The sequence below is a fragment of the Benincasa hispida genome, chromosome 11, assembly GCF_027475165.1.
Source record: "Benincasa hispida cultivar pf3 chromosome 11, pf3_genome.v1.1, whole genome shotgun sequence".
NCBI classification, from domain to species: Eukaryota; Viridiplantae; Streptophyta; class Magnoliopsida; order Cucurbitales; family Cucurbitaceae; genus Benincasa; species Benincasa hispida.
The window spans coordinates 80,795,270-80,815,200 of NC_143488.1; the positions used below are offsets into that span (position 1 = coordinate 80,795,270).

General features: G+C 30.6%; 2 protein-coding genes across 2 annotated transcripts; both read right to left on the reverse strand.

The window, feature by feature from the left end:
- Positions 1-1,513: 1,513 nt before the first annotated feature.
- LOC120090853 (uncharacterized) lies at positions 1,514-4,097 on the reverse strand. The gene has a single exon (XM_039048555.2). It carries the CDS (start codon positions 3,895-3,897, stop codon positions 1,828-1,830), a length of 2,070 nt encoding a protein of 689 aa, XP_038904483.1. The 5' UTR covers positions 3,898-4,097; the 3' UTR covers positions 1,514-1,827.
- A 6,847-nt stretch (positions 4,098-10,944) lies between these two features.
- On the reverse strand, positions 10,945-14,807 carry LOC150032942 (jacalin-related lectin 3-like). Its single transcript, XM_090307252.1, has 3 exons — positions 14,671-14,807; positions 13,521-13,730; positions 10,945-11,372 (listed from the first exon to the last, which is right to left on the reverse strand). The coding sequence occupies exons 1-3, from the start codon at positions 14,671-14,673 to the stop codon at positions 11,082-11,084; spliced, it is 504 nt and encodes a 167-aa protein (XP_090163378.1). The 5' UTR covers positions 14,674-14,807; the 3' UTR covers positions 10,945-11,081.
- Positions 14,808-19,931: the final 5,124 nt, after the last annotated feature.

Genomic DNA, 19,931 nt, shown 5'->3' on the forward strand with positions numbered 1-19,931 from the left:
ATAGATCAATCGTCATGGGTCAGAATCGCAAACGTAATTGAATTTCTTTTGATCATATTTACTTAAAATAATGAATCTATCACATGGTAATAATAAATGTGACATATTCATACTTATCATTCTATAATAGTACACTAACGGTAACGATAACGTAACTTGAAAATGCAAACTTATCGATCACCTTCCACTCGTGCAATTTTCATTTTTTTTTATTATGGATTGGGCAATGGGCCTCACGTGTCAATACAAGTACGAAACATAGGGTAAACAACGATAGATATAATTTATCGGGGCCCACTTACTTTCCCCTTGGTTTAAACACGACCTTAATGTCTATTTGGTCCCTTATGTTTCAAAAGAAACATTTTAGTTCTCAAATAGTTCTAAATGGTCCCTAGTTTACTTTCACTGTTAGTTGTCTAACGGTAGAATGATGTGGCTGTTGGGATTTATGTCCTAAAGGCTCGTAATTAAATTAGTTATTTGATATAATAGTTGATTATTTTAAATATGCAATCATTAGTTATCCATTAAGGGAAAAATCCAAGATTACTTAATGAGACTTGAACAATATATATAGACATACTGGTGGATCATGTTCAAGTAATAACCTACAAGGTTTATAGTATATGGATAAAGTTGGGTGTCTTATCCTAGTAGCACTGTGGGTCACAAGTGTAGTTCCTCTTTTTTTAATTTGTATAAAATAAACTTCTTTCATATGCTGAAAATTTATTCTTTTTTAGTAAATTGTCACATTTTAACTTACATAGTTACATTTATGTTGGATATATTTGTTTGAAACTTTATGTTTGCAAGATTTATAGGATATTTTTCATTGATCTTGTTGTGCTGAGCAAGGTTGGGCATAGCTATCTTAGATGGATCCTCTGAGTTTGTGCTCACATATGTAGATAATGAGGGAGATTGGATGTTGGTTGTTTTATCGATGTCTGCTTTTGACTCTTGATTATAAAATCTTGCATACATTTTTCTGGACACGAGAAAAAGTTAAACTAGTTTGATGAAAAAATAACTTGAGCCACTTGACATATTTAATTCAGTTTTTATTCATGAGATGCAGTTTAGTCTATTGCGTCTTACAAATGAGGAAGATGAGTTACAAAATGCTTCAAGATTTATAGAAAATTTTGTAATTATTTTGCTTATTCATTTGGTTTACTGCAAGTTTTGGATTTAATTTTAATTTCGATGATCTTTTTTCAAAGGATTTACAATTCTTGATTAAAAAAAAAAAAAAATTCTAAAAGCTTCACAATTTTTGAAAATAACCTTATAAGCCTTTAAAAAGAATGAAACCTTCAAAAAAGACTATTTAACAATAAACAATTATCGATAAATAATTTGATAATTACCGAAGATATATTTGACCTTTGAAAAGCAATAATTTTCGAAGGTTAACGAATCTTAATTTGAAAAATAATAGTCATCGAAGGTTAGTAAACATTTGGAAAATTTTTTTCGATAGATCTATTTCGACACTTTCAAAAGGTTGAGATAATATTTGAGAAAATATGTATTGAAGGTCTATTAAAGTTTTTGTTTCTTAAGGGAACCTTTGAAAATGGTTAATTTTCTTGTAGTGACGTACACACATCATATGAAAGATTACCATATATATTAGTGCATGAACAAGATACACCTATCTATATACAATCTACTCTCATCACACACAAAAAATAATAATATCAAAAGAAAGATGTAAAAAGAATTTGCCATCTAACAAATTATGATCGGACAGTTTGGTAGGATGCACAAACATCAGTATAGCGGATGGTGCAGCAATGAGATTAGCTCAACTCTGCATTAGGTGTCCGAGCAAAGAATAAATGAACGAGAGCGAAGGGAAGACATGGTGACCATAGTTATTTCGCCACGTGTAAGTTGTAGGTGATAACAAGGCCCAAAGGCATGTACATTAAACTTGCAAATCCCACATTCAAACGCCATATTTACATCACAAGAATTGCCACACGCACCACAAGTAGAATACCCAATCTTGCCTTTTTTGACCAAATTGAGTGGATGCTGATGGCCATTAAACTTAGCTGACTTCATACAAGGATAATCCCCAAGAACACAATTCAAATGTGCGGCGAAAAAACAGGACTTGCAAGAGTAAAACCACTGCTCGGCCTTTCTTTCTTCTTCGCAAATATCACAGTAATATTCATTACCTTCATCTTCATTCTTAAATGTCAAGTTCAAAGGATGCATATCAAATCTGAATCTTACTTTTAGAGGCAAAGTGGCACATGTTGCGTCCAAATAGAAGTTGCATTCAACACAACGAAATGCTTCTTTATTCTCCACGCTCTCCCCACAAGCTCCACAAGTTTGTTTTTTGTTTGTGCGATCAATAAACAGAGGATGATTGTGACTTGGATGTGTAAATGGGATTGTAATTCCAACGCATCCAATGTCAACAATGAAGTGGCATCCTTCAGTACATTGATAAGCAAAGCCATGAAAGTTTTTAAAACAAACAGAGCAGGACCATACAAAATCTGGGATATAGATGATTCTCAACAAATGTGGATGGAACAAACAATTCCTGTTTCTCGGCAATTTTGCGCATTCCTCGTGCAGAAAGAAGCTGCACATTAAACAACCGTAAGATATCGATGGAGTTGATATGCATCTCATGCACCCATCACAAAGCCTACCCTCGCCAGAACAGAGGATCAACTTATCACTATGGCTAAAATGTAAAATCATCCCATTTTCTTGATTAATTTTTTTCTCTATGTTGATAGGCTCATCAACAGCTTCCCTAGGCAGGTTGTTGTCAATTTTTCGATTTTTAGCACAATCCAAATGCGTAATATACTTGCTCTCGCATTGGTAACAAACGTAGGCTGCACATGATTTTTTGATATTTTTACCGCATATTTTGCACCTATAATTGGTTACATACTCTGGATTTAAAGAGAATGTGAGAGTTAAGGAATGGCGATGTTCAGATGTTTTGAGACTTGATGCTGACTCTGCACATTTCTTATGAATGAAAACATGGCAGATGCTACAAAACCAAGGAAACCCTTTCTCTAATTTCCCACATGCTTGACACTGAAAAGGAAGAATTTTCCTTAGATTGATGAATTCATGTTGGTGTTTGAATGAGCGCAAGCACGCTACATGAAGATTGAAATCACAGGATGGACAAGTGTAGAAGAACTCTGCACGCTCATTACTACAACTAGAGCAAAAAGTTTTATTTACGAACGATCTGGGGAAAAGAAACAAAGAATGCTGGTGATACTTAGGATCCTCGATCTCACGAGGAAGATTAGCACAATGATGATGGAAGTGTAAATCACAATGCGAACAAAAGAGAATGTCACTGTCAGTAGTAGAATTATCAGAACCTGATGTTATAGGAAGTTGGCATACAACACAAACAATAATTTTAGTGTATTTGCGTCGTTGGAGTATAAGACGTTGTTGATCTTGATTAAGGGTCGTTAATGGATGGGGATGGGCGAAATGTCGAAACTTTCCATTGGGCATTTCACACAAGCCGCTGGCTTTGGTTTTGGCTATGAGGCATTGTAAGTCGATATGGAAACCACATGTGAGGCAGCTGTAAACTTTGCCGGAAGGCATCTGACGGCAGCATTTGCAAGAGCGGTAATGGTTGGTGAGATGAAGAGGCTGATGGTTTTGGGGATGAAAGGGAGTGGAGATTTGGTTAGGAAGGTTGATACATGATTGATGGATGTGGAAGTTGCAGGTGGAGCAGCCGAATGCTGGCGGACGCCATGGCTGATTGCATTGAGAGCAACGAACATCTTCTCCGTTCCCATCGCGATCGGGTATTCCCCGTTGGTAGAATGTCAACGAGTGTTCGTGGCCTTTTACTTCCTCAACTTCCATTCCCTATCACTAGACGCTTTCAAAAGCAATTGCAGAAAAAAAAAAAAAAAAACTTGGTTGTAGTTATTTTTGTATGACTAACACCCAATAGAAATGCGCCACATGATACTTGATTTTTCTTTTTTCTTTTTTTAATTCTTTGTGAGTAGAGGAGAAGGAAGCATTAGATTAGGTGCAAGAATCCGTGCTCATATTCTAAACCTCTTCAACATACGGCGTGGGTTGAATGTCAATCCTAAAAATCAATTTATACTTCTAAACTAGGTTTATCAATTTTGTTACAAAATCAACAATTAAAGAATATAAAAGAACTTAAAAGAATCAACACATATATATGGGTCACTAACAGTGTGTTATCTACGTCCATGAGGCAGAAGAAGAACAATATTATTACAAAGAGTGTTTTTTGAATACACAAACGGCACCTCTAACGTTAGAGAGTTAATATAGCATACTACTCTAAATCCTAGGGTCATAATCTTAAATAATTACAAATAAATAAATATGCTAAATACGAATTTTGAATAGGTTTATCGGGGGCATTGCCCATGGACCTCGGTCAGTGAGACCTCGTACTTAGTTGTTTAAAGTATCAACAAACAAATTCAAGACATTCCAACAAATTTAAGCCATGAATTTTTGTAATTGTACATTTCATTTGAAAAAAAAAAACATAGTTATATTAATTAAACCCTCAAATATTCACAAATTGATCAATAGAGACGACTCTCAGTCAAATTTTTCTTGGAGAATCATCAATGCATTTACTCTAACTATTCTATTTTGTAAAACTGATATTTAAAGAAATCTATATACGTTTGAGAATCAATGCATTGATGATTTTCAAATGTAGTCGTAATGAAATGTTTAAATTGATTAACTTGTGAAAATTTAGGAGTTTAATTGACTCAAATCATAAGTTTCACATGATATTGGTTGAAGAAAATCCTAAGTGTTCGAACTTGGCGTGACAAATGGGTTAGAGATTGAAGAAGACAATTCGATTGTGGATGCTTATAATGTTAATTTCCAAAAACAAAAAGCCAAATGGTTACCAAACGGGGTCTTAATTTTTATTTTTTTTTTAAATTAAACATATAAACACCATTTACACATCTAAATCTGTTATTTTGTTATCTACTTTTTACTAATAATGTTTTTAAAAACCAAGTCAAGTTTTGAAAATGAATAAAATAGTTTTTAAAAACTTGTTTTTTGTTTTTAAAATTTCAATAAGAATTCAACTCTTTTACTAAACAGAATCGTAAAACATTATAAGAAATTGAAAAGAAATAGATATAATTTTAAAAAATTTAAAATAAATAGTCTAATGGTTAAAAAAATGAGCCTTACCTATTCAATTTTGAAATTCAAAGATTGTTTTGATAAAAATCTCAAAGAGCAATATTTAGATGTATCTTATGCATTCGAATATCATCACACACATAAAAAATGAACTAAAATATTTAATAAAAGAAGAAGAATTTTCCATATGAAAAATTATAATTGTACAATTTAGTAGGATGCATAAAGATAGGTGTTATCAAGGATAAACCTAAATATTTTTTAATCTCAAATCTCATAAACCAAAAATTAATTTGATCTGCATTCATCTATACTTTTGACTTTCTATATTTTATTGAATAATTTTAAAATCAGATGGATATGCACCTACCATTGTACAAACCATCCAATAATTCAATTAAAAAAATGAATTATTATTATATTTTTTAATAGGTTACAAAAGAGGCTTACATCATATAGTTGCACCCTTACCATTACCCAAGTGGCCCTATCCATTTAAACCTTTGAGCGACCACTTCTTTCTTTGTTAAAAAAATGATAAGCAATAAAGATCTTCCACCCATCTCATATGTAGCTCAAACAACACCCAATAATGGGTCATGTCACCATTTTAAAACATAATTTTTAATTTTATTTTTAGTATAATAGAAAACGAGAGCATGAATTAGATGAAACCTAATTATTATCTTTTTTTTTTAGTTAAAAAATGATAAGTAATAAAGTAAGTAGATTTTTTCTATTCAAACTTAATAACGATGATCTGTTTTTTAAAAAAATGATAAACAATAAAGCAAGTAGCATTTTTTCTATTCGAACTTAAGAACGACCATCTCTTTTTTAGTTAAAAAATGATAAACAATAAGTGATTTTTTTTCTATTCAAACTTTGACCATTTCTTAAAAAATGATAAGCAATAAAGCAAGTGGTCTTTTTTTCCATTCAAACTTCAGAACTACTATCTCTTTCTTTAGTTAAAAAATTATAAACAATAAAGCAACTAGCATTTTTTCTATTCAAACTTAATAATGACTGTTTTTTTTTTTTTTTTTATAGTTTAAAAAACAATAAGTAATAAAGTAAGTGACCTTTTTTCCATACGAACTTAATAACAACTGTTTTTTAGCTAAAAAAATGACCAACAATAAAGTAAGTGTCCTTTTTCCATTCAAACCTAAGAGCAACTATTTCTTTTTTCAGTTAAAAAAAATGAGCACTCCCTTATCATAATGATGAGACAACTTTGATATATGGTGGGATGACTACTAGTCTCTTTTTATTTGCATTTTTTTTAGAAATAATTAATAATTTAGGAAACGGTTTTAAATCTTTTGTTATATCAATACTCATCAGTCACATTATGATAAGGGACGACTTTTAAGGTATATCATCATCATTTTTATACCTTATCTAATTTTGTCGACGTTGTTTTCAAAATAGATGGTTTTAAAAATATTAAAAAATAAATTATAAAAAAAGATATGGTGGTTAGCTAGGCTCATTTTGTGTGTACATGAATGAAACTTTAGATTGGCTAAGTTTATTAATAAACTTCTATTAGAAGAAAATAAGTTGGGAATATAGATAAATTGAGTACACGAAAAAGGATATTGTCCTAATAGAGCTAAGTTTGTCAAAGATGCATGCTTTGGATGAGATGCTAACGTTGCATCTCTCACCAAGAGAAGTGATTTCTTTCAAAGAAAGACATAAGGGACAATATGATGTTTGAAGTTTTACTGAATTGCATATGAGCGTTGACTTGGGCAATTATGCAAGATGCATGTTGAAAAATCTCTTCTGAAACTTATAGTTATATTAATTAAATTTGGACAATTTAAACCATAAACTTTTGTAATTGTACATTTCATTTGAAAAAAAATCTTTTCTGAAACTTATAATTATATTAATTAAACCCCCAAACATTCACAAATTGATCAATTTAGATGACCTTCAGTCAAAATTTCCTTGGAGAGTCATCCATGCATATACTCTAACTATTCTAAACTGATATTTAAAGAAATTTACATACGTTTGAGAATCAATACATTGATGATTTTCAAATGTAGTCGTAATAAAATGTTTAAATTGATTGATTTGTGAAAATTTAGGAGTTTAATTAACTCAAATCATAAGTTTCACATGATATTGGTTGAACAAAATCCTAAGTGTTCGAACTTGGCGTGATAAATGGGTCAGAGATTGAAGAAGACAATCCGACTGTGGATGTTTATAAATTTAATTTTAAAAAATCGAAAACCATATGGTTACCAAATGAAGGTCTTGGTTTTTAGTTTTTTTTTTTTAAAAAAGTAAACATATAAACACCATTTACGTATCTAAATTTGTTATTTTGTTATCTACTTTTTACTAATAATGTTTTTAAAAACCAAATCAAGTTTTGAAAATGAAGAAAATAGTTCTTAAAAACTTGTTTTTTGTTTCTAAAATTTCGATAAGAATTCAACTCTTTTACTAAAGACAAATGTAAAATATTATAAAAAATTGAGAAGAAATAGATATATTTTCAAAATTTTAAAACAAATAGTCTAATAGTTAAAAAAAAAAAAAAAGAGCATTAACTATTCAATTTTGAAATTCAAGGATTGTTTTGATAAAAATCTAAAGAGCAATACTTGGGTGTATCTTATGTATTCGATTATCATCACACACATAAAAAATGAATTAAAATATTTAATAAAAGAAATAAAAAGAATTTTCCATGTGAAAAATTATAATTACACAATTTAGTGGGATGCATAAAGATAGATATTATCAAAGATACACCTAAATATTTTTCAATCTCAAATTTCATAAATCAAAAGTATAGTTTACAAAAAATTAATTTAATCTGCATTCATCTATACTTTTGATTTTCTATATTTTATTGAATAATTCTAAAATCAGATGGATATGCACCTACTTTGTACAAGTCATCCAATAATTCAATTAAAAAAATGAATTATTATTTATATTTTTTTAATAGGTTACAAAAGAGGCTTACATCTTATAGTTGCACCCTTATCATTACCCAAGTGGCCCTTTATCCATTTAAACTTTTGAGCAATTGCTTCTTGTTATAAAGAACTTCCACCCATCTCATATGTAGCTCAAACAACTGGATCATGTCACTATTTTAAAAGATAATATTTAATTTTATTTTTAGTATAATAGAAAACGAGAAGCGTTGAGTTAGATGCAATCTAATTATTATCTTTTTTTAGTTAAAAAATGATAAAAAAAAATAAAGTAAGTAGATTATTTATATTCAAACTTAATAACGACTATTTGTTTTTAAAAAAATGATAAGCAAATAAAGCAAGTGGCATTTTTTTTCCATTCAAACTTAAGAACAACTATCTTTTTTCAGTTAAAAAAATGATAAACAATAAAGCAAGTGGCCTTTTTTCTATTAAAACTTAATAACGACTATTTCTTTTCTTAAAAAATGATAAGCAATAAAGCAAGTGGCCTTTTTCCATTCAAACTTATGAACGATTATCTCTTTTTTTAGTTAAAAAATAATAAATAATAAAGCAACTGGCATTTTTTCTATTCATATTTAATAACGACTATTTCTTTTTTTAGTTTAAAAAACAGCAATAAAGTAAGTGACATTTTTTCCATTCGAACTTAATAACATATGTTTTTTAGCTAAAAAAAATGAGAAGCAGTAAAGGAAGTGATCTTTTTTCTATTCAAACCTAAGAACAACTATTTCTTTTTTCAGTTAAAAAAAATGAACACTCCCTTATCATAGTGATGAGACACTTTGATATATGGTGGGATGACTACTAGTCTCTTTTTATTTGCATTTTTTTAATTTAATCTTTTTAGGAATAAATAATAATTTAGGAAACGGTTTTAAATCTTTTGGTATATCGATACTCATCGATCACATTATGATAAGGAACGACTTTAAGGTATGTCATTTTTATACCTTATCTAGTTTTGTCAACGTGGTTTTCAAAATAGTTGGTTTTAAAAATATTAAAAAAAAAAAAGATAAGGTGGTTAGCTAGACTCATTTTGTGTTACCACCTTTCTTATAAGCGAATTTTGTTTGTACATGAATGAAACTTTAAACTTTGCCAAGGTTACTAGTAAACTTCTATTAGAAGAAAATAAGTCGGGAATATATATAAATTGAGCACACAAAAAAGGACTTTGTCCTAATAGAGCTAAGTTTGTCAAAGGTGCATGCTTTGGATGAGATGTTGATATTGCATCTCTTGTCAAGAGAGGTGACTTCTTTCAAAGAAAGATATAAGGGACAATATGATGTTTGAAGTTTTACTGAATTACATATGAGCGCTGACTTGGGCAATTATGCAAAGTGTATGTTGAAAAAACGTTAAGATGACTCAACACTCGAAATTCGAATATTAAACAGAAAACACTAACAAGTATTGTAACAATATCTAACAACTATAAATGAACACGAGAGTTGGTAACCTAGTTCGGTGATAAACCACCTATATCTGGGGGCCTGTGTGCCTCGAAAAGATAATTCCACTAATAATAATGAGTTAAACAATTTACAATGTAGTATTTATCTATACACCAATTACTACAGTGGCTCACATAGAGCTCAACTCCTACATCACCTAAGCTCCCCCTAGATGTGAGACTCCTTCTCAAATATACTTAGGCCCTCCCTAAGCTTGATATTAGTGGTGAGACTCCTCTCACTACCATATCATCCTCTCAAATTAGTGAACTCCATTCACTGATGAATCTTAGGATCCCCTTGAGATGGAGAACTCCATTCTCCAAAACTGATTCTTAGGCTCCCCCTAAGACTAAGAATCTCTTCTATGTCTGCTGGGGTTTAGGCTCCTCCTAAGCCGTGATAATCTTCAAATATTGCAATCAATGGATGAAGAACTTGCATACCGAAATGACAAACAAACAAGCAAGAACACGATGTAGAATAGTTTGGCCGAGTGCAGTAGATGTCTTACTCTAAAAAATCAAACCAGCATAAAGACACTCTCTCTATCTTTAAAAGCATACCAAGACACCCTTTTTAATAGACAAATACAGAAAAGGAAACATCTCCTAAATAGAAGAAAATAAGTCGCTTTGCAATAAAGGAAAATATCAAACAAAACCAATAAGTCAAAATTTTCCAGATTAGAAAAAATATTCTACAGGAAATATGCTGATGTCTAAACCCGATGTTAAGCAGAAACCAAGATTTTAAAAAATATAAAATCAATCAAAACGAAATCTCCAATATATGTGATTTAAATTATCTCAATGGTTGAAAATTTCTAATGAGACAAGGAAGTGGAAAAGATGCACCATAAATTTTAGTGAAGTTTATCGACATGTGACGAAGAAGAAAAATCTTAAATGTGATATTCCAAGTCATCGTACTACTCTTTATAGACAAGTTGAAGATGGTCTAAATGATTTACAAAGAGATAAAAAAAAAAATTTGTTACAAGAAATAAAAAATATCTTTAACTTTGTCCTTAAAAATATATATATATATATATCTTGATCGAGACAAAATTTCTACTGATACACTAATATTATTATTGAAAATACATTTAAAATAAGTATACTTCGAATGAACTACATTCACCCTACAATGGAAGATCCTAATTTCAAAACAATTTAAAATATATTTTGAGAGTGATTTTGAGAAAGTCAAAATCATTTTTATCATGTTCAAACTTACTTCGAAATATGGTCTTGATAATTCAAAACCAACTTAGATTATATGAAAATTGCAACTTGTACCTCAAATACGGACAATTATTATCAGTTCAACATAAGTTGTATCTCAAACATAGATAATTATTACTAATTCAACTCAACCAATTTTACAGGTGAAACACTATAGGTGTGTTATGATGGGATAAGATTTGTTTCTAATTAAGCAAACATTTATGACTTGAAACCTGTGGTTTTGATATGTTTCTAAGAATGGGAACCACCTTGATCCCAATGGAATGAAGCAACCCATGAGATTTGCCGTGGAAACCAACAATCGTAGTCCCTGCATTAGGGAACCAAAACCTGACTCCCTCTTCTTTGCCAAATGGTCCATGAATCCTCGTGTTGCTCTCCAGCGTCAGCGATCTAATCACGGATTTCTTTTCCCAATTTCCCACGTATCCATGAATTGAGATCAAGTATTCATTCGGTTCATCAAGCACCACCTAAATTTTAATCATACAAAAATTTAGGAATTTAGGTGTTATGAGCTACCTTTACAATAGAGTTTTGACAAGATTCACAAGGTTTTTGGAAGTAGTGTTCTGGCTAGGGTTTGAGAGTTTGCAATCCTTAAAAGTCTTCAGGCTCTCTCTTTCTAAGAGCTAAAGTAAAGGCATGTCTTATCCCAATATGTGTTTGTTCTAATGTATCATGTAAATTAGTTGAAATGCAAAAATCAAATAATTCTTTGTGATGGAACAAAATATCTCTCACGACTTCATTCAAGAACACCGTCGCCCTTGGAATCAATAAGAAAACAAGTGCTAAGTTTCAGATCAGGCTAGGCTAACTCAACCGCTTACTTCTACTAATGTATGGCTAAGTAGCGCCTTTTCCTTTAGGTCCAACGTAGCGTTGACAAAGAAGAACAAACGGTTAAAAGACAGCGCTACAAGCTCTTGGCACTCTACTTAAGGAAGTGAAGCAACCACTTCTCCCCGGCACGGGCGGTAGTATCTCGACCTTTCACTATCAAAGCGTTGTAAATATTAGGCATTTTACCCGGGGGAAAAGCAACGGGATTGGGACGGGGTAGGAGACCCACTCCCCATCTTCATGGGATATTTTTCCCCTGACAGAAGCGGGGATGAGGACGAGGATTCCCCATTGGAAAAAGGGTCCCCAAGGAGACTCATCCCCATTTTTTTTGTAACTATTATATATATTAAAAAATAAAAAAAATTAATTAGGGATAGGGACGGGACGGGGATACCCTCCCCGTCTCTACCTCATCCCTAATTGGGGACATGGTTAGGATCCCCAGTTTGACCCCATGGGACCTAATTTCGTGAAAATTTTTAGCAACCCTAATTTACAACAATTGTCCAATGAGAAATTACCGTGATAAATATTATTTAGAATAAGTGATTTGTTTTTATAAAAAGATTGTGTAAAAGAAAGAGAAGCATAAGATACGAATGCATACTTATTTATTTATCTCTTCACTTTTTAAATTACTACTTAAAATTTAGGAAAAATTGCCTTTTCAATCTTCAAATTTTTAGTCATAGATCATTTTGGTCTATGAGTTTTTGAAAGATTTTTTTTGGTCTCCAAGTTTTGTATAATAAATTTAAAAAGATCTACTAACGATGTTGTTAAACACAAACAGAAAAATGACTAGATGGTTGACATGCTAGAATTAAATGACACGGAAAATGATATAATTTTAATCTTTTTATCTTCTTCCCTCCCTCGCCTTCCTCTCTTTTCTCTCTATTAACGGGAGGAAGGGATGTCCCCATTCCTTCTTCTCCCTCCTCCATTATGCGATTTCATTATGGAAATTTTAACATATTTTCGAGATAAGAAATATATATATATATATATAATACAGAGAGTTGGAAAAATGGGAGAGAAAAGAGAGACTGGGACTTTTTTCCATATAATATTGTTATCAATATTAGTATTCTAATCCTTGATTTTGAATTGCTTTTCAATAGTGATTGTGAACCCCTCAATTTACTGTAGGTCAATATTTTAATTCTTTAATATGCATCAAAATTGACCTTTACTTCGTCTTTAATTTTAAATGTTGTTTAATTATTATTTAATTTGAAATTTTCAACTTTACTTTTACTAGATGTCAATTTTCTTTCTAAACTTTGAATTCCATTCACAAAAAAATATATTTATAAGTAGTAACTCACGCATAAATGTAAATGTAAAACTTTAATCTTAATTTCTAAATGTTTTTTAATGGTTAATTAATTAGAAATTTTGAAATTCTTGTTTACATTCTAGTTGAAATACTTTTATCAATTTTCTTTATAAATTTAAAAATCAGATGTTACTTAAAAGAAAAAAAAACAAGTTAAATATGTATACAACTCACAAACAATGCTAAATGAAAAATTTAATCAAACCTACAAGGGACTGATCTTAAGAAACAATAAATTAAATAGAGTTAATTAATCAAATTAAAAATTTAAGAATATAATTATAACAAATGACAAAGTTTAAGTTATGTGTTTTTAGATTAACAAATGTAAAACATAAATGATAATAAATAAAGAAACCAAAAATATGTTTTTTTTCCTTGGAAAATTGAAAACGTGAATAAAAAAGCTGATGGTTTCTGTTCTACCTACCTCATATGTAAAAGGACCTCCAACTCCATGCTTGTCTGACCAACTTGAACGTCCATTGTCGGAATATTCCGTCTGAATAGAGTTGACGCAGCCTCCATATGTGATTATTACTCGTTTTATTGACGAGAAGACTCCGTCGTCCCAAGGGCTGCCTCCGGCACCGCCGTGTTGTCCCTGCGATATCACCATACTCTCCACCCCGTCTCCGTCCTACGCGCAAATTCATTCATTCTTTATTCATTTTGGATTGATATTTTCAAAAATCGTTAAGTTTTAAATTTTTTTAAAAAAATATATAGAATTTCCAAAAACAATTTTTTTTAGAACTTAATTATGAGAGTGAAGTGTTTATTCAAGAAATATGAAAACCATAATAAAAAAATTGAGAGTAAATAAGTATAAATTTCAAAAACAAGATCAACTATATTGCCAAATGAGTCCTTAGACTCCGTTTAGTAATAATTTTGTTTTTTTTTTGTTTTTGAAAATTAAACATTTTAATTTCTTCTTATTTTTCTTATATTGGTTTACATATTTATTAAGTACAATAGTTGAATTATTAGCCATATTTCAAAAAGAATTTTTTTTTTTTTTTTTTTTTTTAAAAAAATTGACTTGGATTTTAATATAATGGTTAAAAATAGATAACAAAACAAAAAATTTAAAAGGCGTCAAATGGGTGTTCATAGGCTTAATTTTTCAAAAATTAAAAATAAAAAAAAAACTAAATAATTACCCAATTAAGACCTTAAATATTTTGTGTGTTTGTTTATGAAAATATTATGCTTGTTTATTACAATTTCTGCATAATTTTCATACATCTGTATTCTTAACGGAATTTTAAAAACAAAACACAAATTCTTAAGAACCATTTTTTTCATTCCAAAATTACCTAGCTTTGTTTTTTAAAACATTCCCGATATTTTAAATAAACAAAGAACTCAAAACCAAATTGTTATCCAATAAGGTCTATTTTTTTTTTTCGATTTAAAATTTATAAACTTTTCATGCTTTAACAAACTACTTTTTTCGACCTTTATAAACTAAAAACAAAAATATTTTGGTTTAAATTTGAAATGTGGATTGAATATAAGGGTAAACTCTTACTTAGAAAAAGCAAGAAAATCAAATATGGTAATGTTAATCTTACCATTATGGTGGATAGAGCATCAAAGTTGAATGGACACCACAGAGGAAACTGAGGTTTTGGAGATCTTATTAGCAACAGAAATAATTGGAATGAGATATATCACAATAAACTATGTGGGAACTTGGTTGAAGACTGGGAGTAACGTTTTTTTTCTTTTTTTCTTTTGGAAGACCCGTATTTAATTAAGACTCTTATTAAATTAAAAAAATAAAAATAAAAAATTTCAAACGTGATCGGTGTTCTCAAGTCTCAACGCGTATGTATAAGTTTGAGCAGATCATAAACAGTCAGCGCTCCATTCTCTTACCTTGAATTCTTATAACTGTTTTCTAAAATAATACAGTAAGCATTTTTTAATCCGTTTTTAAATATAGGAAAATACCAATATAGCAAAACATTACCTTTGATAGACATTGTAGATATTGATATAGTCACATTAACACTAGATATGAGATGCCTAAATCTTAAAGTCTAGTTTTATTGTTTCTAATTTTATCCTTTTTAAACATGTTAGATATGGGTAATTTTGTTATTTTATTAAATTTATAATGTGGCACACATTAGGGTTTTTTAAGGCTATATAAAGCCAAGCCATCAGGTTGTACGAAGAGTTCTTGATGTTTGAGTTTTAGGGTTTTCCTTGAATGAAAATTCTATGATAGATGACAAAGCATCATCACCATTCTTTTGCAATTCTTGAATTCAGGATTGCATGCTAAGAACATTCAGGTAAGTCTGATCATCTTGTAGAAGCGATTGATTGTCTCGTGTCTTAAAATTTCGTTTTGGAAAACATTAAAATAGCGAATTATAGACCACAATAAACATTCGACCCTAATCATGCTTTGTAGAAATTAAAAGAGAGGAAATATGATAGGAGTAATCTTACCTTTAAAGAACAACTAATCTTCACGAATTCCTCACCAGCAAGATCACAAACAAAGAAAAGACTTCTCACGAATACTGCAACGAACAACAAAACTTAGACACTATCACAATGGCTATCTTACTATTCTGAAGGTGAGAATTAAGTAGAGTTTTGTGGACTTATTAATTTTGATGAGGGGATGAAATTTCTCGAGAGAATTGATTTGGAGAAGAAGATGAAGTATTGCTAGAATTCCAAATTGAATGGTAAAAGAAAAAAAAAAAGGACTACAGATTTGGATGAAAACTGGACGATTGGGTTTTAGGAACAAGCGAAGTTGAAATGGAGAAAAAAAAAAAAAAATCAAAAGTGAAATTAAAAAAAGGGGAAGAAGCAAGCAACTCAATTTTCCTAAGTTGTAAGCTGCTAAAATTCACAAGGAAATATTAGTTATTTCAAAGGTACATTTGCTTTTTAAGATTTACTCCTAAAATTATTGATAATAAAATTGGGATTCAGTAAAATTAGTATCTGTTTTTTTATTCATAATTCTTTGCTTCCTTTTTATCATTGAATTGCCTAGTTGTTTGTCATCTTTGTTCATCTTGCATAATTCTTTGAATCTTGAATCTAAAAGTCTTGATTCTTGTTGTTTTCTTGTTTAGTTTGTTGAATCTTGAACATTAGGTTCTTGATTTCTAATTTTTGTTTTTGTTGACTTCTACTTGTTCTTTGTTTAAGTTTGACACTTTGAAATTATTCTTGTTTGGTTTATTTTTTGCTTTCTCTTTTGATCTTGATTGCAAATTTTGGCTCATTGCCTTTTGACAGCATTCATTTTTGTGAGAGAGTGTCTACATTAAGAATATAAAACATCACCTATCAAGTAAAACACGTGAGGGAGTGATTGGTGAGATCCATTTTGCTTTCACTTATTTTTATTTTGCAGCCATGTTCCATCAAAGAAGAAGGCCTATTGAAATTCGAGGTAGAGATGCAAAGCTTAGAGAGGCTATATGAGAAGATTTCCTGGAACTACGCAGTTTTATAAGAAAATATGTTATGGAAACAATCCAATTAAAATGGAGTTTGATGTGCCAAATGTCAAAGGAATGAACAGCAAACCAAAACGTGATCAATCACCCAAAGAAGAAGAAGATTATGCAAATTTTCCAAGAGCACGAAAAGAAGATTTAAATGAAGAGATTTCTGATGAGGAAGAAAGAAAAGTCATTGAGAGTAAAGAGATAAATAATTCTTAATCAAAATTAGAGAAAGAAAATGAAGAGTCAGAGACACTTGTAGAAGAATGTGAAAGGAGAATTTGACAATAGTGTGCAAAGTAATAAAAATGAAGGAGAGATCGAAGGAGTGAGTCCAATTGTGAGAGTACGTGAGGATGAAATTATCTCCTCAAAACTACTCATCTTTGATTCTATACACAAGAGAGTTTGTTATCACTAAAGTGGAGTTAATTTTAGAGTATCACCTAGTACTACTTATTCTGATTTTTGTAGGACTTTAAAGCACCAATGAAAGAGCGATATTGCCCACTTGTGAGGTAAGAACAAAGATATTACTTAGAAAATATTGCTTCAAACTTGTTTATGAACTCATCAATGGTAAAAAATTGAAGAATGGTCAAAAGAGAGTTAGATAATTAACATTTCATGAATATAAATTTGCTCTGCAAGGTAACAATTTAGATTCGAGGACAAATCATTTTAAAGGAGGAAAGGATGATATGAACTACCTAGGACTCAAAGTTATTATTAATATTTTCTTTATTAATTTAAGTTTAATTTTATTGTTTCCATGTTTATCCTTTCTAAACATGTTAAATAAGAGTAATTTTGTTATTTTATTAAATCTATGATGTGGCACACATTAGAGTTTTGGGAGGCTATATAAAGCATCGCCGTTAGGTTGTACGAGGAATTTTTTATGTTTGAGTTTTAGGGTTTTCCTTGAATGAAATTTCTCTGGTAGATGACAGAGTCTCATCGCCATTCTTTTGCAATTCTTGAATTTAGGGTTGCATGTTAAGAACATTCTAGTAAGTCTGATTATCTTGTTTGTGGAGTGTTCGAACATGGAGTAAGGAACTAGTTTTCTTTATCTCTTGGTCTTGAATCAAAAGGTAATCCAATTCTAAATTCTTCCATTTGAATTGACATCAATAGAGTTGGGGGTTTTAGAATTTGTTATTAGGGGTTCATCAAAGGTTCCTAATTTGTAATTTCTAGGGTTTTCATATTAACACTGATAATATCTATCAATGTCTAGTGTCTCATCGATACTGATAGATGTCTATCAATATCTAACTGATAGATATTTGATTGATGTAAAAAATTGCATGTTTTTACTATTTATTTTAGTACTTTTTTTTTATAGTAAAAATACACTTTATGTGATATTTGACCTTGGGGTGCCCCAAATTAGATAAAATGAGTAATCACATATCTTTAAATTGTTTAAAGTGTGTTTTTAGTGATTTAGGCTAATTATATGAGATCCTTTTAATTGATTTTTGACTATTTTGCATATTTTGATTTCACACCACCAGATTCACTGCTACTGCATCAAAAAGCCTAATTTTTCAGATTCGTGCTCAGTCATTATGGTTGTTATTTTCTTGATTAAAACTGCTATTCAAAGCCTAAAATGATGGGCAAATGTTCAAAACATGATTTTAGGTCATTCCTCAACCACCTTGGCCTATACAAAGGAGGAGAAGCCTCCCATTTCAAGTATCAACTCTCTATCGAACTCCATCTACCCTCCCTCAACGAAATTCAGTCATCCCTTGTCCGAAATCTCATTCTTTCAGTCAGTAAACTTCAGGAACAAAAGTCCCTCTGAGGCTTGAGCACTCTAGGTTACTTCTACTCCGTGAAAATGTGTGGCGAAGTGAGATTCCGTTCTTGCAATAGGAGAATCACCCTAGGGAAAGATTGGGCGAGTGAGAGATCATCACAAGGCCACTTTTATTATATTTCCAACATTTCTTCTAATTTCTCTTTGCTTTTTCTATCTTTATTTATTTTCATTTGTTGAACATTTATCTTGTAATCATGATTTATGATCGAATGAAATCTATTCATTTTACTATTAGTCATGAGCTAATTTCTTTAAGGGATTTAGTTATGTGAATACCTTAGGGTTTTATGGCTTGAACAATGCTTATGTTTCATACCTATTTGACTTATGCATTTCCTTTATTGAATTTATAGAAAAATATTTTTAAGTTAAATCGATCACTTAATTTAGCAATCTAATGGAGTCTTAAAGCTGAGAAGGTTATTAGAATGTAAATTGGGGTCACAAATGGATATGGGACTAAAAGCCTAAAAATAGGACTATCACGTCGTCTTAGAAATAAGGGACATCATAGAAAATTTCATGTGAATTAATCTAATATCCAACTAACCATAGAAATATAGGCATTAGCTACTTAGAGCTTCTAGAAGAAATTGATACAAGACCAAATAAAAGAAGTATTTTGTCCATGACTAAGTCATTGTCCTGGTATGATACTCCTGCATTGCCCAAGGCACACGGTAGGTTGAAACATAACTACATCCTTGGTCAACACTCTTATTTACTGCTTTTATCAATAGTCAACATCAAAATCACTTATTACCGGTTACCCCTTGAATTGCATCAAATAACTCTTTTTTAGAAAAAAATGAATCGCATAAATAGTCTTGTGGGATTAACTCTTGTAATACTTCAAGAATTATTACTTCATCGACAGTGTATGCTTGCACTTAGACCATATTTATTCTCATTTTCATCATTTCTACGATTGATCGATCAAGTTTTTGACATCGTTATCAGGAACTATTTCACATTCAAATTTTTTTTTATAGAAATTGTGATTAAATTGCAACTACATTGGCTCTTTCTCATAAACTCTTATCTTTGTTTGCTTTTGTTTTGTAGGTTGAGCTTAGTGCATAAACAAAAGAACCTATTATTTTTGAATTATGTCTTGATTATTCAAAAAGATCCACCAAATGGACCCATCTATCATTGCAGCATTAATTGCAGAATTTGCAGAACTAAAAAACACGTTGAATAATTTATATGAGAGAAACAATCCGTTTGTTGCTCCTAAATACAAAACTTTCTGATACTTTTTGTTTTGATTGTTGCAAAGTTATTTTTGGTGGAATATGTCCTTATTTATCTAGGTCTTGTGTTTATTATAGAGGAAAACATATTTTTGACTATTGTAGAGCATAAGCAAGGATTGAGTGAGTACCCTAACTCCTCAAGGGTTGACCAGCTAGACGCTGATAGATTCGAATCAATGTTTTAATTGCATCATAAACATGTCCAAAAAGAGCCAAGTGTCAACAAGCATTGAAGAGCTTGTTAAGAAATATAG

Excerpts from the sequence above, each read along its gene's own strand:
- LOC120090853 (XM_039048555.2), bottom strand. The coding sequence starts at position 3,897 with ATGGAAGTTGAGGAAGTAAAAGGCCACGAACACTCGTTGACATTCTAC.
- LOC150032942 (XM_090307252.1), bottom strand. Across the intron at positions 11,373-13,520 it reads GAGGTCCTTTTACATATGAG|GTGGTGCTTGATGAACCGAA; the intron begins GTAGGTAGAACA and ends ATTAAAATTTAG.